Raw genomic sequence first — 21,161 nt, 5'->3', positions numbered from 1 at the left:
GGGCTGCAAACCCGACTTCCAGGCCTCTTTTCTGGTCACGAGGCCTGGGGACAAGCTGGCAGCCACCACTCGGCTGTTGGCTGGGTCGGGACTTCTGTCCCATCCGAGCACAGCCTCTGCAGACATCAGGCTGCCTGTCCGTTCCTGACGGTCAGGGAGGTGCCGGGGGCGGCCAGGCCCAGGGTCTGACAACAGAGGCCTCAGAGAGTGTCTGAGCTCTGGCCTGGGGGGTCCGGTGACAGCCCACCCTCTCCGGGCAGCTCTGGGCCTGCCTCCCTCCCCACTTAGCCTGGGCCTGGCAGGAGAAGGAAGCAGACATCCAGGGCTCGGAAGTTAGCTGGGCGGGCCTCTGTGTCCCTCCAGACCCGCTGGGCTCAGGGGTTCTGTCTCTAGGCTGGCCTGATTGGGGGACTGGCCAGAGAAGACAGGGGCCTGTGTCCATCCCTCCCCACCCACCCACCAGGGGCAGGAAGCACCAGAGACCAGGGTGCGTGGAGGAAAGTGGAGACCCCCCCAAGGATGGGGGACCTACAGGGGCAAACACCTGTGACTGTAAGAAATCACTAGAACGTATGTAGTGACTGCATTGCTTCAAGCCGTGAGGGCATCCTAATGAAACACCAGCCATGCTTACTCCCCCCAAACGAAAACCTCCGTGTGTGTGATGCACCATGAATGAAAGCTAAGGGTGGACCAAGCTGGGAGACAGGCCTACAGTAAACGTGCCTGGGACTCTCCCTGGCCTGTACACATGGGCACAGCTGAGATTATACACGCGGTCTTGTTCAGATCAGTAAGAAATACAAGACCTGAGCAGATGAACTGACAAGACGGGCCGGTGCGAGTGGCCGGGGACCACGTTGGCAAGATTATTCTACTCCTCTGGTCATCAGGAGAAGTGAAGATGAGCCCTCAACCAAATCCTGCTTCTCTTCTATCGAATTAAGGCGGACGTGAAGCCGCTGCCATCTCAGCTCGCAGAGAAGCAGTCCCCCAGGCGGGGCACCGGGGGCACTGAGACAGCCCGGGTCCCTGGGAGTCCATCCCTTGGGGGCCCCGTGAGCACGTGTGCAGCCCAGGAATTGCCAATCGCCCAGAACGGGCTGCCGACCTGCTCTCACAAACAATGCAGGCGTTCACACGGAGCCTAGCCCTCATCGTACACATGGATATGTTTTTTTTTTTTTTTTTTTCACGGTACGCGGGCCTCTCACTGTTGTGGCCTCTCCCGTTGCGGAGCACAGGCTCCAGACGCGCAGGCTCAGAGGCCATGGCTCACGGGCCCAGCTGCTCCACGGCACGTGGGATCTTCCCGGACAGGGGCACGAACCCGCGTCCCCTGCATCGGCAGGCAGACTGTCAACCACTGCGCCACCAGGGAAGCCCCACATGTATATGTTTTAAAGGGTGTGAAGGAAATACACTAAATTAATCCAAATATCTTCTGATATGGAAACGTGGATGGATTTTTATTTTCTTTCTATACTCATGTGTTTCCCCGTTTCTCTGCAAATAAGAATTTATACAATTTTGTAGGTAGAAAAAGTAGAATCAATGCATCCTTTCTTGGTTAACCCCTCAGGTGCCGGTGAGTGACTGTGCTGGATGGTCTCCGTCATGGACGTGGCTGGACAGGTCGGGGAGGGGACGGCTGCCACGTGCTATGGCCAGCAGGGCGATGGACCTGGACGGGCGGGCCTGCAAGGTCCGAGTGAGGCGAGGGTCACCACCACTCCTGGACTCCTGGGCCGAGCATGGCATGCAAGGAGGCCTTTGCCAAACTTGGGAAGGCTGGGGCTGGAGGCGTCCACTGGGGTCAGGGCAGGGTCCCTGGGCCGAGAGCAGGCAGCTGGCCAGATGCGGAGAGAGATCTGCAGCTAGGACCCTGCGGTGGTCAGAACGGTGACCCCCCCCACCCCCCGCAAAGATACCTCGTGCCCGGGCTCTGCTCCCGGTGCCCTCCCGCTTCTGGGCTGGGCTTCAGTCAGCAGAGACAGAGCGAGGGCTGAGCCCACGCACGCCCGCAACTGCACGTGGAGGTTCTCTCGGGCCCCCGCCACTTCTGGACGCGTGCTCGCGGCCTTGGGGTCCCCCAGCAGCCCTGCTTCCACAGCCCCGTGGGGGGCCTAGTCCTGCCGAGAGGGTGGGTGCCTGCCAACCTGGAGCTTCAGGCAGCCTTGAGTCCCTTGGGGCTGGGGACAGAGCGCTCTGACCCTCCCTGGACACCCTCAGCTCTGGTCCGGCTCTGCCATCAGCCTGCTAGGTGTCCTTGGGCCTGAAACACCTAAATCCAGTTAGCACCCCCTCACCACTGATGCATTCGGGGCACCCGCGTGTGCGGGCTCCACACGGAGCTGGGGATGAGACAGCGCGGTCCGGCGGGGGCCTCCGGGAAACCTGAGGTTCTCAAAGCTGCCCCTTGGAACCCTGTGCCGGCCTCGGGGTTCCAGGGCCACGAGCTTGGAGGAGGGGAGGGCAAGCTGAGTCCTGTCCGGCAGGTGCTCTTCCTCCTGGCTCCTGGCTGCTGTCTGGGAGCCGCAGGTAGAGAGCAGGGTCCCTGCAGGGGCTCTGAATGCAGTGCCGAGGCGCTGTCAGAGCTGGGGTGGGATGTGCAGCCCAGCCACCTGGGGAGGGGCCTTGTCTGTCCTGGAAGAGGGCAGGCCAGAGGCAGTCGGTCCACATTCCCCCTGAGCCGGTCACCGAGGGAAGACAGTGAAGATGTCAACAACGCGTGCCCGGCTCACGGCCCCCGACGGCTAGTTGCAGGACAGGACGGAACAGACGGGCAGGGTGAGGCCCTCAGGGTGGGGCCTGGGGAGCGGGCCCGTGTGAGCGGGACAACCTGCACAAAACCCGGCGGCTGAGGACTCGGGAGGAGCCAGGAGGCCATGGTGTGGTCCGCGTGACAGGGACAGGGGCCTGCGACGTGGGCGGGGCCTGGTGGGAGTGTGACCGGGGCCGCAGGCAGGTGGGAAAGGGCCGGGGCTCAGGCCGGATGGGATAGACGCGGGACCAGCCCGGAGGCGGACGAGCAGCCGCAGGGAGAGGGGAGGGGCTTTCTGGGGGAGGTCTTCCCCAGCACATCTGGAGAATCCGGTGGGGCCATCCCCATGGCGTGTGTGGGACCCCCAGAACACCGTCCACTCCCTGCAGAGCTGGGCCTGCCGGGAGTCGGTACAGGGAGGGCAGCCCCATGTGCCTGACCCAGGTCCAGGGTCCTAAAAGGCAGTGGCCACCAGGATACTGTCTGTGGGACCCCAGGCCTCGGGGTCCCTGCCTCAAATTGGGGCCACCCTAGGGGACGAGGGAGCCAGTGGTCCAGCGGGGACATGCGACGGGAGGCTGCTGGACACGGGTCCCACCACCTGAGGCTGTGATGCTCTGTGGAAACCACACTCCTTGCTTTCCTGTCTCCGTCACTTTATAGGTGATCTCTGCTGCCCCCAAGCAGTGGCTGGAACCCTCACATGACTTCACGGCTGTGAGCTGGCCTGTTGTGTCGCATCTCCTGGGACTCTGGCGTGCTGGGTGTGGGTGCTTGGGGCCTCATCAACCAGCACGAACACCCCAGCTCTGCAGCCTCCCAGGGGCTCTGTAGGGGTGAGACACACGTGTTTCCATCACTCTGCTCTGTGCAGTTATGCAGTACCTGCTGTGTACAGGGCACAGAGCAAGACACGGTTAGGGAAACAGTTGGATGCAACGCAGACCCGAGGCCCTGGCCAGCACGGGGCGGAGGACACGCGGCTCACACTGGCTGCTGACAGAGCTCCAGTGCATGCCGCCCATCGTGGCCAAGGGCGGGGTCCCACCCAGAGCCCAGAGGAAGGCGGTGCCCCCGGGCTGCCCTCTGTGACAAGCGTAGGGTTCTTCTCCAGCACTAGGGTCCGAGATCTAGTTTTTGTCCTCGAGGAAGTCTGCTGGCATCTTTTAAGTGTGCCGTCCGGGCGAGGCCAGCCTCGTGGACGATCTCTGGGTTCCCGCCCTGCCCGATGGGAACCCTTGGTGTCTGCGGAGGCTGACGGCTCTCTTCTCTGCCCCTCAGGTCTCCTGACAAACGCAGCCCCACAGGGGCCCCAGGAGTGACTTTGGCTCCCTGGAGAGGCCACAATCCTCAGTCGGTCGTGGATGCCACCCACCCTCCGCCACCCGCCCACCCTCCGCTTCTCTAGCCTCTCAAGGACAGCCTGCTTCCTCGGCCGCCTGAGCTGAGTCTGTCCGGCCTCCCCGAAGAGTCAGTCCTAGGACATACAGCAGGGCTGCGCCACCGGGCGTCCCTGGAACCTGGCCTGGCCACCCTCCCGGCCGCAGACGAGGAGGCGGAGGCAGCTGCAGCCCAGCCAGCCCGAGAGAGGAGGCCAGCGCCGGGCCCGGGGAGGACTGAGTCTCGGGCGCAGAAGTGGCCTCTCCTTGTGCCCAGACTGTCCGAATCGCTTTTATTTTCTTATCCTTTCAGTATATCCAATAGACCAAAGAGCAAAATCTATTTTAACGCGTCGCGGACTCGTACTTCCCATCAGAGTCCCTGGGTTCGACTGGGGGGCACGGGGGCAGAGACACGCTCGAGAGGCACTCACCCCACGAACGCTGCGGGGCCCCCTGAGCAGCCGGAGGATGTGGCCGGAGGACACACGGCCGGCGATGTCCCCACGTGGACCCTGCGGGTGCGCCTGGCCGGGAGCACAGCCCGCTGTGCACACCTGCTCCTCTGTACTTAGATGGACTTCCTCGTACTAAAATCCCTTTCTGTTTTAACCAGTTAAACACGCCTCTCTGCAGCTCCATTCCGATAGTGGGATAATCCAGGATTCGCCAAGAGCATGTCGGGTCTCCCATGACCGCTATCTCATCCGATCACCATTGAGCTCCAGAAAGCAAATTAAAGAAAGCGAAAGTAACACTTGCTTGAAAGAGATCATTAAATGTATTTTGCAAAGCCGAAAGTTATATATTTAACAGTTTTTATATGTTGTATATTTGTAGAAAATCCTATTTAACAGTTCATGTGGTAGCCCCGGCCGTCGTGAAACGTGAGCCGGGGCTGGGGGTTCCCGAAGTCTCTGGGGTGAGCGGTGGGGGGGACCAGCATCCCCGGATGTAGGGGCGCCCGGCACCGCCGAGGGGCAGGACTCTGCGGGCAGCGAGCTGAGGACCAGGTTTGGGGTGGCACAGGCATGCTGGCCGGTGCCAGCGGAAAGGCCCGTTGCCTTTTACTGGGTTTGGGTTGGGTGGTCCCTGCCCCCTGGGGCTCTGTTGTGGGAGTGTCCAGTCATTTGATCACACTTCTTCCAATGGATTTTGTTTCCCTTTTTCTTACCTCTCTCACGTTCATACAACTTGAGGGCAGTTTGCGGCTGACCTCGTCTTCTCAAGCGGACACCCTGCTCTTTCTCAGTCTTCATGTCAGAGGGTGGAGACAGCGGGAGATCGGGGAAGCCCCCATCTTCCCACTTCCCTCCTGCAAGGCGGGGTCACCAGGCCCATGAATAAGGGACAGTTACATTTTACCTTCCCCTGTCCACCCTGTGCCAGGTCCCTTTATTTTCCTGAGTTTCAGCTGAAGTATGCTACCTAAGAGTCCAATTAACAGGAGTATTATGCTAGGTCTATGCTACTAAAAAAAAAAAAAGGAAAAAAAAAAACTATATAGAAGCTGTTCCAGCCACCCATAGACTAAAGACAGGAGAGAAAATCCATTTATTTAAGACCCATTTCAATGTCCACGAGTACATAATTTACCTTTAGTCACCACAAATTTATGGGTATGTGTATCCTGGGGTAAAAGGACTGGCCGAGGTTTGGATTTGTCATCACAGAGGAGGTGGCCTGCACAGCGTGCTGTCCCGAGCTGGCCAGCCCCAAGCTCCGCAGCCTGGGCTCACCCCGGGGGCAGCGAGGGAGGCCCCGGGAGGGTCACCCGGCCCAGCACACCTCTGCGCTGCCCACCAGCGTCCCTACCACCACCCCCCTCGCCTGTTTCTTTTGACAGTGGGTGTAGACACCTTCCGAGGGCAGAGGTTGGGAGATTTGATATGTCACAGCATTTTTTTCCTTGTTTTACAGTATTCAGTTTTGTGTTGATTCAGCTAAATTATGAAAATAAAGAAAAACTCCTTTGGTAAGCATGGCTTTTGTTCGCTGGCCGCGGTGTCCTGGGACAGGGCTGTCGCCGGCGTGGCTGGTGGAGACAGAGCCCAGGGCACAAGTGGTGACAGGGCCTCTTCCAGGAGGCAGGCCCACAGTGATGATGCTCAGTCAGGAGCCCCCCAGGTTTTCCTGGACCCCCCAGGATACTCCCTGAAGCCCAGCCCCCAACGCGTAGACAGCGTCTGGCCTGTAACTACTATCCCCTGGGAAGCCGTGTGCTCCTGGCCAAGCCAGTGGGAAGTTGGCAGCCACATCCGTTCAGCCCTCCCGCAGGGTCCGTGAGCCAGGCCCTTCCCGCACATGCCCCCAGTTCCAGGAGCAGAACCCCACTCAAGGGCTCCAGAAGGAGACCCTTGTCTAAAGGACCCCCTTCCCCAGGATATCCGCTCGGATCTCCAAAGAGCATTCTTTGGCATGTTCAGAATCCATCACCTACAGGCATGTGTGGATTGGGGGAGGCCTTGCCTGTCTATTTCCAACTGCTCTTGATAAAATGTCAACCCTGGGACCTGCAGCCTGGGGGGCGGGCCGTGGGCCATTGGAGTTCTGTGCTTGATTTAAGGAGACTTCACTGGCCTTTGGAGCTGTTACAGAGAGTAAGGAGAGCCCTGCCCTCTGGCACAGAGCCAGGCTTGTCCTGGGAGGTAGGGAAAGGGACAATGCAGACCTAGCTGCTGCCACAGGGACCCCCAGGTGGGTCCTTCCCCTCTCGAGGGGGCCTGGGGGCCCTTGCCAGAAAGGGCCTTCCCCGGGGGGTATACCTCAGGGAGCAGCTTGGGGGCTTTGCCATGGAGCCCAAACAGGGCAGGGCAGCTTGATGGGGAGAGGGGCCCACCCTTGCCTCCGCCCTCTGTCCACAGGGAGAAACGAGCTGGAAGGGGCCGGAGTTTGTGTGCAGGAGGTGAAGCAGCCCACCAGAGAGCCACACGCACAGCCGCTACTCCGGAGACTTCTGGGCAAAGCAGGGGGAAAAACAAATTCGTGAAGCTAGAGAAAAGAAAAGAGCTTCTGGGCCACCAGGGCTCATAAAAGCGGACACGGGTCTCCAACCAGATCCAAGGGTGTGTACCGGTCAGGATGGGTCGGGTGGCACTGCAGGAACAAACAGTCCGTCTGTCCAAGTCCAACCTTCCCCGTAAACAGGGCTCTCCCCTCCTGCCCCAAGCCCGTGTGTCTGCTGGGGACGTCCCGTGATTGGGGGACACGCAAGCACCCGGAACCGCCTGCAGAGGCTTCTGCGGGAAGCAGCGTCTGCCTGCACCTCCTCTGCTCGCAGCCACGCCAGATGTCCCAAGTCTGGGGAGAGTCTGGCTCTGCCATGGAAGCTGCGCGTCTGCTGTTCGCTGACCTGAGCTGCTGGCCTCAGTTTCCTGACCCACCAAATTCGAGAGGCATTGTTGCTGCCCACCTCCAGGCTGGGGAAAAGACGTGAGGTCCACCTCCCCATGTGGGGGATGGATGGTCACGCATTCCCTCCACGGGCCCATCCCAGCCCTGCTGTGACCTGAGGCTGAGACGGGCGCGGTCGCCGTCCCCAGGAAGGGGAGGATTCAGACCGTCCTCCCCGACTGCCGGCTGGCCACTCCTGCAGCCCCTACAGGACAGCCTTGCTCAAGGGCAGCGTTCCTTCGGCCTACGGCCTGGCCCTGGGGGTGGCCGCCCCGCTGTGTGATGGGAAGGGCGGGAATCTGGCGTCAGTCCTGTCTGAGCTGCCAGCAAAGCTGAGATGCGCCTATTCTCTGGGCCTCAGTTTCCCCGTTGGCGGAATAGAGGGAATTGGGCCAAGTTCGCCAGGTTTCCTGAAGATCAAGGGAGACCATTCTCGTGCGGCACAAGAATCTCCTGGCTCACGGGGCGTCGTCCTTAGAGACTAGGAGGCGTGTTTATTTAGGGGTGATTCTGTGATCAGTGCCACCGGTGCACTACTCCATCTCTCAGAACCTGGTCCTGAGGCCACCTTGAGCGGCTAGTCTCCATGGCCACCTGTCGGCCTGCATCCTGGCTCTGCCTTTTCAAGGGTGTAAATGTGAACCCAGGCTGCAGGCAATGGCTGTGGGGCAAGTGCAGCTCCGGGTCAGGGTCCGAGCAGGGCTTTCTCGTGGGTCCCACTGTCACCGTTGCTACAGTGATCAGGGGCAACCTCAATGGTCAGTTCCTGGACTGGCCAGCCAGGATGTGTGTACAAGCCTGTGTAGGTAGTGTGTACATGTGTGCGTACACATGCCTGTTTTCACGGTCACCTTCATGTTCTGGGCACTTTCTAAGTCAGGGGTCCGAGGAGAAGCCTCCAGAAGCCCCAGGTCATGCTCAGAGGTGACGTGTCGGTCCAGAGGGCACCTGGGGTGGGTTGGCCCCAGTGGACGCTGCAGCTCCCATGTTGCCGAGGCCTCTCCTGCTGATGTCCCACATGCCACAGTAACTTGTCATGTTGGCATCTGGGAGGGGACCCCTTTGCCATCCTCGTCCTGAGCTGACCATCGCCCAGAGTGGCTGGCGCCCACAGAAAGTGTGCTTCTCTGGAAACCCCCTCGTGGACTGTGAGGACCGGGAGATTCCCGAAGATTCCCAGGGTGCTGGGCTCAGCAAGAAGAGGTGCTGGCCTCCGCCCGTCCTGCCCGGCCTGCTCATCTGACTGATGGTGGGCACCGTGCCCCCAGCAGAACCAGTGACAGTGTCCTGGGTGTATGGAGAGGACCCACTTCAGGGCTGAGAAAGGTTCCCAGCACGCTGGCCCTGCTCCCTTAGTGGCCTGGGTCGGTCCAGCCCAGGGAAAGGCCATAGTGGGGTGCGGGAGGGGCCCCTGTCTGCTCCTGCAGAGAGTGGGGCAGGTGAGCCCCTGGGGGAAGGGCTACAGAAGGCAGATGAGGAGGGCGGGGAGGAAGTGGGCTCAGAGGCCCAGGGCGGGGGCGATGAGGAGCAGGGCTGGGACAGGCATCTGGGCTGCTCAACGCAGGTGCAGGACCTCAGGACAGCTGGGGACAGCAGCCACCCCCAGCAGACACGTGCCCGCATGTGCCCACCCAGCACTCTCCTCTCCCCACCCGAACCTGCTGGCCGTCCCCACACACGCTAAGATGAAGGTTCACAGGCGCCCACTCCACGGGGGTTGCTCACGCCCTGCACCCTGCCCCCAGGGGCCACTGCCACGTGGAGACGGGGCTCGGCTGCTCCCAAACAAGGGACGGCGTGCAGGCCTTTGCAGGAGCTGCAGTGATGGTGGTGAATCAGCACTGCCCCGTGTTCCCTGCTGCTCCTGGTGGGTGAGTGCTCAGAGCCCCTGGTCTGTTTCCAGAGGTCTGTGTGTCTTTCTGTCTCTCAGCCACCCCCCAGGCCTCAAAGGTAGGGCCTGATCGCCCAGCACACAAGCCGCCACCACTCCACTCTGCCCAGCCTGGGGCATTGGGCATCCCTGGTGAACATGGGGGTGGCCTTCCCGGTCTTGTTGCCCCGAAGGATGCGTGTGCCGCCTTTCCGGCTGGCTGTCTAGTTTCCTGGTCGTATATATTTTCTCCATTTAGTCATTGGCATCTTTAGGGGCCACACTGCATCTGAAATATCTTTTATTTCTTCCTTCTGTGCCCAGGGTCATGGAATTGCTTTAAAATAATATTAATTTTCCACTTTTACAGATGTCACCTCATTTATTCCTTCCACCAGGGCTGCAGGGATGAAATCCGTCTCTTTCCTCAGTGGGGTGGTGGGCAGGGGCCCTTGCAGCTGGGGCAGCGCCCATTGGACCTGCATGTGACATCGCCCTTCATCCCTGGGGCAATAGGAGCCTGAAAGTCGCCCAGCTCGGCCAGCTGCACTATCCAGTCCCGTCGTAAAGGTGAGAAGTGAACGTGGGAAGCGGCATAGGTGCCGTCCGAGGAGGTGTCCCCACCGTACAGTCCACCGGCTCTGCAGAGGGTGAGCATTAAGGAAAAGTTACTCTGACGCATAGGAAAACGGTCAGGAAGATTTCATGGAGGACCCGGGCAACAGGGGAGGTCAGGCTCCCCTCCCAACGCAGCAGACGGCTGGGGATTTACAGCCAAGGAGCAGAGTGGACGGGACACCAGGACCGGAGACGCCAGGGGCAGGGGGTTCTCGCTGTAGGCACGTCGGCGAAGGTGAGGGTCCCTCTAGACTGACTCAGTAGGACTCTAGCTAAGATGTGGCCCGTCGAGAATGCACACGGGATCCCAAGGCCAGGTCTGGCTGAGCGCAGGACTCCCGGGGGCCTGATAAAATTTGGTCAAGGGGAGTGTTTCGGTCATGAGCTCTCTCTAAGCGTAGAAATGGTGCCTTCCACACAAACCTCACAACTCGACCCTCCCGTTTGAGCACAGCCTCACTTCTGGGAAGACCAAGGAAGGAAAAGCTCCCGTTGCCAGGGAGACACCGAGACTCATGCCGAGCCCATGGTCACCGCAGGGGTTCTGACGCTCCTTGGAGAGGGGAGGGGAGATTCATCCTCGGAGGCTCCTTTGGGAGCTTGGTCTCATGCTGCCCAGGCTTTGGCAGGGTCAGCCCTCAGTCAGAGGTGGGCCGTAAACCCTGGAACAAAGTCCTCCCCTCCCTGTCCGGGGAGCGCAGCTGCACTGCCCTGAGTAACGGGCTGCGGCCCAGCGGGCCTGTCCAGGCCCAGGACCCCGTATTCCAAGGATGGGCCCTGCTGCCCCTGCAGTTCTGGGGTCGCCGGGGCTTCCCAGGACCTTTCCCAAGGGATAAGGCCTCACCAAGCCGGGCAGACAGGCGGCCTGGACTCCCTCCCGAGAGAGGTGGATGGGCTTTCCACGTCCACGTGCAGAGTCCTGGACCCACGTGCCTGCTGCGTCTCGTCCCGGAGAAGCCACGTCAGCTAACACGCTCAGGCACACGGCCCACCGGGAGACAGTCTGACGGGGCCGAGGCGGGAGGGGCCCCATCCAGCCTCCTGCCGACACGGACAGTGGCGGGAGCCCCGTCAGCCCTTTGCAGCCTCCCTTCAGCCCCATGGCTGGAGGCAGGAGGCAGAGAAGCCTCAGGGCTTAGGAGTCCGGAGCATGAACACAGGACACAAGTCCCCAGAATCCACGTCGTCCGGGAGTAGCTTCCATGTGCGGTACGCATTGGGAGGATGCTGATGTCCCTACAGGGAAAGTCCCCTGATGCTCAGGGGCCCGGCGACTCACCCTCCCTGAGCAGGTGCCCTGGGTCCTCCAGATGCCTCCACGGTCTCTGGGCCCCTGCACACAGGAGGACAAGAGCAACCCCAGGGGACCCAGGGGCAGAGGGCAGACGCCGCAGGGAGAGCTGGTCCCAGCAGCAGGATCGTTAACGTGCGTGGCTGCCAGCTCGATGGACTCTCCCCCTGCCCAGTGTCTCAAGGGCTGTGGTCAGTTCCTGGTGCTGAGCTCCCATCATGAGCTGCGATTATGACAGATCCATTAATGAAATCGATTTGGTCACATTATCAGTTTAATGCCTAAATCGGAGCCCCATCTCACCCCCAAGGCTGGAGGCTGACTGTCATAAGTCGCCCGGAGAGAATGAGCTTCTGACTTTCAAATAATTAAACTTAGTTTTTTGCTTGGGGTTCATAAAATTCCCCTTAATTATGACTGTGAGAGCCCCTCAGTCATCTGGGGGGTGAGTTGAGGCCGGAGATGGCCCATCCCTTTGGGGAAATAGCCTGTGTAATGGGTGTGGGAGGGTTCATGGGCAGGGTGGGAGTGGGGGGTTAGCCAGGCTCAGATACCCTGAGGCTCCACCGTGTGGGGATGGTGTGAGGTCCTGAGCGAAGCTCCCAGAGCCAGGCAGCGGGGCCTCTCCTCCCTTTGCTGGTCAGTGCTGTTCTGGAGGCCCTTCCAGTGAGGCTCCAGGGAAATACCTGCTGGGGAAGCAATAAAAATGCAAATGTTCCAGAGCAGTGGGTGAAAATTGTGTTCAGACACTAAATTGGGGTGTATGTTAGCAGGATCCTACTCTGCCAGATTGTCAGGGAAATTTTTGTTTTCAAAATTAGCTTTCCAGTGGTTGTCTGATACTCGGAGGTGTCTGCGTGTGTCTGTGCATGTGTGAACGTCTGTGTGTGTGTGTGTCTGTGGCAGTGTCCATGATGTGTGTCATTGTCCTGGTGTCTGTGTCAGGCCCCATCTGTTGTCCACAGGAGGAGGGGTCCTGGGCCCAGACCCAGAGCTTGGCCTGTCTTCGGGGAGGAGGGGTTCCCTGGGGTCTCAGTGACATAAAAGTGCTCCTGGCTTGGCACAGTGGGTGGCAGAGACAAGGTCAGCATCCCTCTGCAGGGACACACCTTCCACTCGGCCACTCAGGGCCCTCCTGAGATGTCCCCCAAACATGAGTCCCATGGACCAGAAGGCAAAGAGCAGGGGCACCCAGGAGCCCAGATCCCAGAAACGTCTGGCAACAGAATCAGCCCCAGAGCATGGACGGCAGCGTCAGATGTGGACTTCCAGAGAAACTGCAGTTTTTCAAAAAAGGAAAAGAAAATGTGAGAAGGGGGAAAGATGCTGTAGGGAACAGGCACAGGGGAACCAAATGCAGTGGTCATCGCTCCTCAAGGGGCCATCCCTGCTCCCAGACGCTCCCCTGGGTGCCGCCTCTGGTGGTCCTGCCCCTTCTCACCAGCATCCCTTGCACTCCCCTCCCCATGACAGGAGTCCCTCACTCACCTGCTCACCTGTGCTTTCACCGCAGCCCACCCAGCGTGGGTGAGCCCTGGCGCTGGGGGACGGCGGGGAACAGAGCAGATGAAATGTCGGCCCTGCTGGGTCCAGACTCTGCTGCAGGGTAGGGGGAGGCCTGGGGAAGGCAGCCCCCCACCAAGCAGATGGGTAAATGTCGTCTCCATCAGGGTCAGCGCGGGGAGGCGAGGGAAGCCCGCTACTCGATGCGGGGGCCAGGGCCCATCACGACGTAAGTTGTCCTCATCTGATTGAGACAAAGCCTTGAACCCAGAATAGCCTTCTTTTAAGATTGGTTGAAATTCGAAATTTGGGTCTCTGCTTTGCTTTCCTTCCCACTCACTCAAGCTTTTTGAGAATCCGGTCTAGACCTGCACTCTGCTTCTTTGAGGCTCATGGCACGGCCTCCTTACCGGGTCCTGAGTGATGTCCTGTCCTATGGTGACATGCAAGGCATGACTTGATGTCTGACTTCTTCGGGGCATGGACCCTGGTCGCTTCCCCACCCCCGCAGAGCACAGACAGGACACGTGGCGGACCTTCCATGGCCACACCCCCAGCATTACCACCACGCACTGTGCTGTAGACACCCAGCACAATCTGGCAGAAACAAGATGCCTGTTCAAAGCATCATCTCCTGGGCTCTGTTCAACCCTTTGCTTCTTCATAAAGTGAATGGCAACCTGCCTGCTTGAGGAATTCTAAGAGAAGACCATCCTCCCAGCCACCAAGAGACAGGCCCAAGCAGATCACCAGCTGGGTGTTGGGCCTGTGACCATCAGGGTGGCCACAGACCCCCCGAGCACCCAAGGCTGAGGACCCACTCCCTGGTGCAGGTATGCAGAGCACAGAGACAATGTGGGTCAACCTGCATCCTGTGGGTTCAAAGCCACACTGGAGCATCTGAACAAGAAGCAGGAGAGGCGTGGAGACAGCTTCAAGGACAGAACACAGCCTCAGCTGAGCCTCAGGACACAGAGCCCCCGTGAAGGGAAGCTGCCTACAGCCCCACATGTGTCAGCTTCCTTACCCGCTTCCTCTCATGTGTCTCAGATTGATGCCCTCTTTAAACTCTGCCTTTTCTCTCCTGATCAGATTCCATTTTTGGCTTTTCAGGGAATAAGATTCTTCCCATCTTGAAACGTGAACTCCTCAAGGGTCTTCCTCCCCCGCTCTCTGCCCAGCCCAAGGGTCATGTGCGTCTCCACAGTCTCCTGGACATAAAGACCCTTGGGAACAGGCTGCATCTTTTCTGGCGTCTCCAGAGCCTGGTGACCATCAGTTCTCACCACACCTGTTAAGTGAACGTTCAAATGTGTGTGGAATAAACTGAGTGTCCGCACTCAGGGCCTTGGGGGCTCTCAGTGTGGATGTGAGGGTGGCCTGCTGGGATGTTTCTGAAGGTCCTATTTGAAAGGCGAGGGGACAGTCAGCTGAGGCTCCAAGGGAGGGTACAACAGTCCCTGGCCAGGCCCTGGGTGAAGGAGAGGTAGCCCTGTGAGCAACGTGGATTGACTCCTCTGTACTTAAGTTTCCCAGCCAGCTTGTGAGTTCTGGAAGGTTCCATGGCACATGCATCACAGCCGTTAGCATCAAGAGTGGAGCCGTACAGCATGTCCTGCCCTGGACACATGCAGATGAACAATCAACCAGGCACACTAGGGGACAGAGAGTGACCCCAGACCATGAGCTGGAGCCCTAAAGGAAGGAGACCTTGGGGATGGGAATCATGGGGCCACCATGGTGGATCGTTGCCATGACAGCCACCTTGGCTCACAGCCCCATGTCCCCACACTGATGCTGAGCTTGGTCATGTGACACCCTTTGGCCAATCAAACAACAGCACATGGGATGCAGGCAAACATTTAAAAGGCACGGGCTTCTTAGAGTTTTCCCACTCTTGATGCTGTCCCATCCTATTACCATGTGACCCAGTCTAGACGATGCCACAGGAAGACGAAATAACACATGAGGCCACATCCAAGCCCAGCTGACAACCGTCGTGAAACCAGCTGAGATCCGCAGAGGAAACATCAGACAGAACCTGTGCTGGATGCACGAGGGCCATGGATGAATGAGACTGTGCAAACCAGACAGCAGTGGGTTACTTTGGAAGTTCTGGGGGAGAAAAGTCAACCATCCCAACTTAAAATTCTATGTCTAGCAGAGGTACACTTTGAAAACGATGGCAAAATAAAGATACTTGAAGAAAAATGAAAACTGAGAGAACGCACTGCTAAAAGACTCTTACTCCAGGAAATACTGAAGGGTGAGACAGGAAGGAAAGTACCCCAGATGGAAGCTTGGAGGTTCAGGAAGGAACAAGGACTACGGGAGGTGGGATGCTGGTAATGGTAGGACGGTGAGGTTCGGCAACTCTTCCCAAGAAAACAGCTACACAACCTGAATTCAGTTCCCCAGCACAGCCCTCTGAAAGCACTGAATAAAGGCAGGAGGGAATGAGGAAGAATTTAGTTTTGAAAGAATGCTGCTGATCAGGTAGGAACTGCATTTTTGTGGCTTTCTTCCTGGGGCTGCTCCCGAAACCCCAGGTTTGGTGATAGAAAACACAGCTTTGGTGTGTGATGCAGCAGGTGACATAGCTCGGGGCAGCAGGGAATGTAAGGAGGACCTTTGTGAGCAAAGGGCACCAATGGATCCAGATCCAGAGCTGAGCATCAGGTTTGCCCGAGCCCCTGGCTGACCACTACGCAACACAGGACCGTGGGGCAGAAACTGGAGACATTATTTGTGATGATGTGTTTAGGAAGGCCATGACTTTGACCGAGGACGTTTCCCAACCTGCACGGTCCAGGCCACCGAGAGAGGAGCATCTCCGGCTTGAGGTGTCAGAAGGAGGAACACGGGGTGGCCAAAGAAGCCAGACACCAGAGACCCAGAAAGTGGGCAAGCCCCCAAACCTGAGTATGAACTCTGCCCAAATCCTCAGGTGAGCACTAGGCCACATAGGTGCAGGATGCACACGTGGAGTCAGGAGAAAAATAAGCACAGCTGCAAAACAAAACAACACAAAACAAAGCCCTAAGCAGAAACATCAGCTGCTCCACACTTCGGGGAAGACAGATTTCTCAGTTTCTGAGGGCAGGCAAAATAATTGCCAACTGTAACAAAAACCGACAACCCTCAGAAAAACAGCAGACATTTCAGAGTGCCCACAACATACTACTTACAACAAGCTTTCCACCAAGATTTATCAGGCATGCAAAGGAGCAGGAATGTGTGATGTGTACTCAGGAAAAAATTCAGACGTAGAAACCAATCGGAGCCAGCCCTGCTGTTGGATTTAGCAAGACTTCCAAGTAACTCTTATAAAGATGTCCAAATAATTAAAAGACAATGTAGTATTAATGAGTAAATAGATAGAGAATTTCAACAAAGAAATTAAGACAACAGAATAGCAGTTCTACAGGAGGAAAGTACAATATCAGGAAATAAATTGAAAAAATTGACCAGATGGGCTCAACAGAAGACTGCAGCCAGCAGAGGAGAAAGCTGGTGAGTCTGAAGAGAGACCAGCAAAATGACCCAACCTGAAAAATGGACAGAAATGATGGAAGAAAGTTGTAAAAGCTTCAGAGACCTTTTGGGACAATATGAACCTGCCCAGTATCGGTGAAAATTAGGTTCCTAGAATGAGAGAAGAGAAAATGTGGAGTAGAAACAGTATTTGTAGGAACAATGGCCAAGACTCCCCAAACCTGGTGAAAACATTAACATACAGATCCATCAAATCAACAACCCAAAGTGGAATAAACACAAGAAACCACAACAAGGCATATGGTATTCAAACCTCTGAAAGACAAAGACAAAGAGACATCCTTGAAAACAGCAAGAGAAAATGACGCATTTCATGGAGGGTACAGTGATGGGACTAATGGCTGATGTCCCAACAGGAACCAGTGAGACCATCGACAGAGGAATGGATAAAGAAATTGTGGTACATATATACAATGGAATACTACTCAGCCATGAAAAAGAATGAAATAATGCCATTTGCAGCATCATGGATGCACCTAGAGATGATCATACTAAGTGAAGTAAGTCAGACACAGACAAATATCATATGATATCGCTTATAGGTGCAATATAAAAAGTGGTACGAATGAACTTATTTACAAAACAGAAATAGATCCACAGACATAGAAAACAAACTTATGGTTACCAAAGGGAAAAGGGGGGAAGAATAAATTAGGAGTTTGGGATTAATATACACACACTACTATATATAAAATAGATAACCTACAAGGACCTACTGTATAGCACAGGGAACTATACTCAATATTTTATAATAACCTATAAGGGAAAATAATCTGAAAACCCCCCCCATATATATATATACAATTGACTCAATTTGCTGTATACTTGAAACTAACACAACATTGTAAATCAACTATACTTCAATTAAAAAAAAAAAAAGAGAGAGAGACACCAGACACTGCAGAGACAATCTGAAGTGTCCAAGGGAAAAAATGTCTGCCAACTAAAGATTCTATTTCCAGAAAAACTATTCCTCAAAATAGAATGTGAAATAAAGACATTTCCAGTAAAACAAAGCTGAGAAAATTCCCTGCCAGTAGTAGTACTGCAGTGCAAGAAATGCTAAAATATTCTATAAATAAAAACAAGTATAAGTGTGTACACAATCTCATAATTTCTTTAGAATACATATTATTGGGTTTAAAATGTACAGAGGTTTTATTTATCTCTGTATAAAGGCATATAGCCCAAAGATTGTGGTACAAACAGAAAATATGGCGAGGTTCCTATTTTTTTTTCAGAAATCACTTAATATTAACCTTAAATTGAGTGTGATAACATAATATAATCCATAGTGAAACCTCTAGAAATAATGCAGTTTTACCTAGAAAGCTGAAATTGGAATTGAAGTGGTATGCTAAAAATATGTGATGACCCCAGAGTAGGCAGGAAAGAGAGGCTATAGAAACAAACATGAGATTAGAGCATGGAAAAGAAAGAGTGAGGTGGCCCCCAAATCCAAGCACCTCAACAGTTATATTAAATACAAATAGAAGAAACTCCAATCAAAAGTCAAGAGTTGGCAGATGGGATAAAGTAGCAAGAACAAAATATGTGCTTTACCCAGAAAACCCTAACACAAAGACACACACAGTAAAAGAATGGACAACATATACCATGCAGACAATAGGCATGAGATATTGAGAGGGGATGTGTTGGTAATAATAGTCGAGATGGACTTTCTGACAAGGAATAGTACCACAAAAAGGAACATTTAATAATAATAAAGTGTCAATATAGCAGGAAAATATAGCAATATAGAAGGAAAATAAAAGAATAATAGATGTATATGTGCCTGAAAATAAATGCAAAGTACATGAAACAAAATGGACAGCACTAAAAGGAAAATCAGAGACCATAACCATTAGAAATGAAGATTCCATTACTCCACCATCAGTAACTTATAAAACAGAGACAAAATCAGTAAGTCCATGGAGGACCCAGCCAAGATCAGCCAATACCTAATTACATTTCTAGAATATTCCACCAAACAAGAGTGGACCCCAAGTAGTCCTGGAACCCATGGTGGGGCTGCGTGCTTATATTTTCTTAAATTGCTAAACTCTATTCAAAAGTGGCCATACCTATCTGATCAGTCTTTATCAATTTTAGCCATACTATAGAATTAATTTTGCACCCACTCTTTTCAAGACACATGGAAGATGAACGAAGACAGAGCAAGTGCTGGACAAAAAGCAAATCTCAAAAAGTTTCAAGGAATGAAAATCATATAATATATGTTCTCTGACCACAAATGAATTAAATTAGAATCAACCAGAAAACGATATCTGGAAAATTCCCGAATATTTGCAAATACCTTCTAAACAATTCATGAGGCAAGAAGAAAAGAAAAAAAAAAGAAATTTAAATTTTACAGATTTAATTAAATTAACTTAAATATTTTGACTTGAATGAGAAAACACATTATAGTGAAAATCTCTTCAATGTAGCTAGTGCAGTGCTTTAGAAGCTTACATTAGGAAGGGAAAACGGTCTGAAGTGATTGACCTAAGCTTCCTCCTTAAGAACTAGAAAAAGGAGCAGAGTAAACTCAATGTAAACAGGAGGAAGGAAATAACACAGATAAGAGCAGATATCAGTGAAGTAAGAAGTGAATAAGTAATAAAAGCAGTGAAACCAAGAGCTTGATTTTTAAAAAGCGGCTTTACAGAATTACGATTGAGGTGTAATTAACCGCACATATTTAAAGCACACTATTGTCAAACACATCAGAATTCTGACATGTACACACACCCTTGAAACCATCACCACTGTCTTAGTCTTCTCTGGCTGCTGTAACAACGTACCACAGACAGAGTGGCTTTAATAAGGGGGATTTATTTCTCACAGTCCTGGAAGCTGGAAAGTCCAAGATCAAGGTGCTGGTTGATTGGGTTCCTGGGGAGGCCTCTCCTCTGGGGTTACAGGTGGTCGCCTGCCCCTCACTGTGAACTCATGCAGTGGAGAGAGGGAAGGAGGGAGCAAGGGAGGGAAAGAGGGAGAGACAGGTAGAGAGAGACAGGGAGACAGGGAAAGAGCACTCTGGTGTCTCTTCCTAAGGGCACCAATCCCAGAGGACAAGGGCCCCACCCTCATGACCTCATCCAACCCTAAATACCTCCCAAAGTACCATCGCATTGGAGGTTGGGGCTTCAACATAGGAATTTTGAGGGGGCACAATTCAGCTCCTAATACCCACAGTCAAGATAAAGAAGATGCCCACCAGTCCCAAAGCAGCCTCTGGTCCCTCCTTGCCTACCCGGTCTGTTTTCTGCTCCACTGATCTGTGCTCTTGTCTTTCTCATTTTCTTCCTCCTGCTCTGGGCTTACTCTCCTCCTGTTCTCTGCCTTATTAACATGAAATCCTGCATGTCTCATTTTAGGTTTTCTTCTTTTCTAACCTAAACATTTAAAGCTGTAAATCTCCCTCCAGGCATTGGTTCTGTTGCATCGCACACACTTGGGTCTGTTGTATTTTCATTATCGTCCTGTTCAAAGTATTTCTCTAATTTGCTTGGTTATTTCTTTTCGATCCATGGATTGTTCAGAAATGTGTTATTTAACTTCTAAATATTTGGGGATTTTCTAGATATTTTAGTGTTACTGATGTCTAAATTAGTTGCATTGTGGCCAAAGAAAGTATTCTGTATGATTTCAACCCTTTTAAATTTATTGAGCCTTGTTTTATGGCCCACTGTATGATCTATCATGGTGAGTGTACTATATTAATTCGAATAAATGTGTATCTGGTAAATGTTGCATTTGTGTCTTGTAAATATCAACTGTTTATAAATACCACATATCTAAACATATACGTTTTAATTTCAGTTTGTCGAGCTCTACCAAAAATCTTATTAGAATTTTGATGCGATGTGTACTGAATTTATGGAATAATGTGGGAAAACGGACATTTTTCAGGTATTGAGACTTTACGTAAATGAACATAACAGATCTATTCATTTATTTAGATCTTTTGATTGTCTTTTACTATCATTGCATTATTTTCTGCTAGACAGATTTTTATGTATTAAGGCTTTATTCCTTTCGTTTTTACACTTATTATTTTGAATAATATGTCTGTTGATACCACAAAATTATCTGGCAATAGTGTCAAATTTTTCCTTTTTAATCTTTATATCTTTTACTATTTATCTTGTCTTATTCTGCCAAATCAAAGTATCCTTAACTTGTCCCAGATTTTAAAGAGAGTGTGTCCGGAAGCTTTATACTGAAGTATGATGCTTGTGGTCATTTTTCATAGATAACCTATGTCAACTTAAGGAAGTACTCTCCTATTCATAGTTTTTTAAGAGCTTTTATCAATAATGGAGTTAAAATTTTTTTAATGCACTTTCTTGCCTCTATTCGAATAATTGTATGGGTTTGTTTGTTTGTTTGTTTTTGTGGTACACGGGCCTCTCACTGTTGTGGCCTCTCCCGTTGCAGAGCACAGGCTCCGGATGCGCAGGCCCAGCGGCCATGGCTCACGGGCCCAGCCACTCCACAGCATGTGGGATCTTCCCGGACTGGAGCACGAACCCGTGTCCCCTGCATCAGCAGGCGGACTCTCAACCACTGCGCCACCAGGGAAGCCCTGCCACCAGGGAAGCCCGAATAATTGTATGTTTTTTAAGTGGTGAATTATACATGTGGTATTCATGCATCCTTTTACTTCTAAGAAAACCCAATTTGATCATGAATAATTTTTAATGGATTACTGCCTTTGAATTGTTAATATTTTGACGGAGTTTTAGATCTATGCTCATGAGTTATATTGACCTACACTTT

General features: G+C 53.5%; 1 protein-coding gene across 2 annotated transcripts in view; it reads left to right on the top strand.

The window, feature by feature from the left end:
• The window catches only part of TAFA5 (TAFA chemokine like family member 5), a 212,025-nt gene extending 191,749 nt beyond the window's left edge, over window positions 1-20,276 (top strand). The window contains exon 4 of one of the 2 annotated variants that reach the window (XM_081248788.1): window positions 20,202-20,276. In XM_081248788.1, the coding sequence (XP_081104914.1) occupies window positions 20,202-20,231 (30 nt within the window). In that variant the 3' untranslated portion in view covers window positions 20,232-20,276. Of the gene's footprint in view, window positions 1-4,045; window positions 4,976-20,201 lie in introns of those variants that run through there. The other variant, XM_081248790.1, reaches the window with a different exon arrangement.
• The last annotated feature ends 885 nt before the right edge of the window (window positions 20,277-21,161 follow it).

Source organism: Mesoplodon bidens, assembly GCF_964165515.1.
Source record: "Mesoplodon bidens genome assembly, chromosome: 11".
Lineage (NCBI taxonomy): Eukaryota > Metazoa > Chordata > Mammalia > Artiodactyla > Ziphiidae > Mesoplodon > Mesoplodon bidens.
Note: the sequence above shows the minus strand (reverse complement) of the source record. Positions and strands in the feature narration are given on the sequence as shown.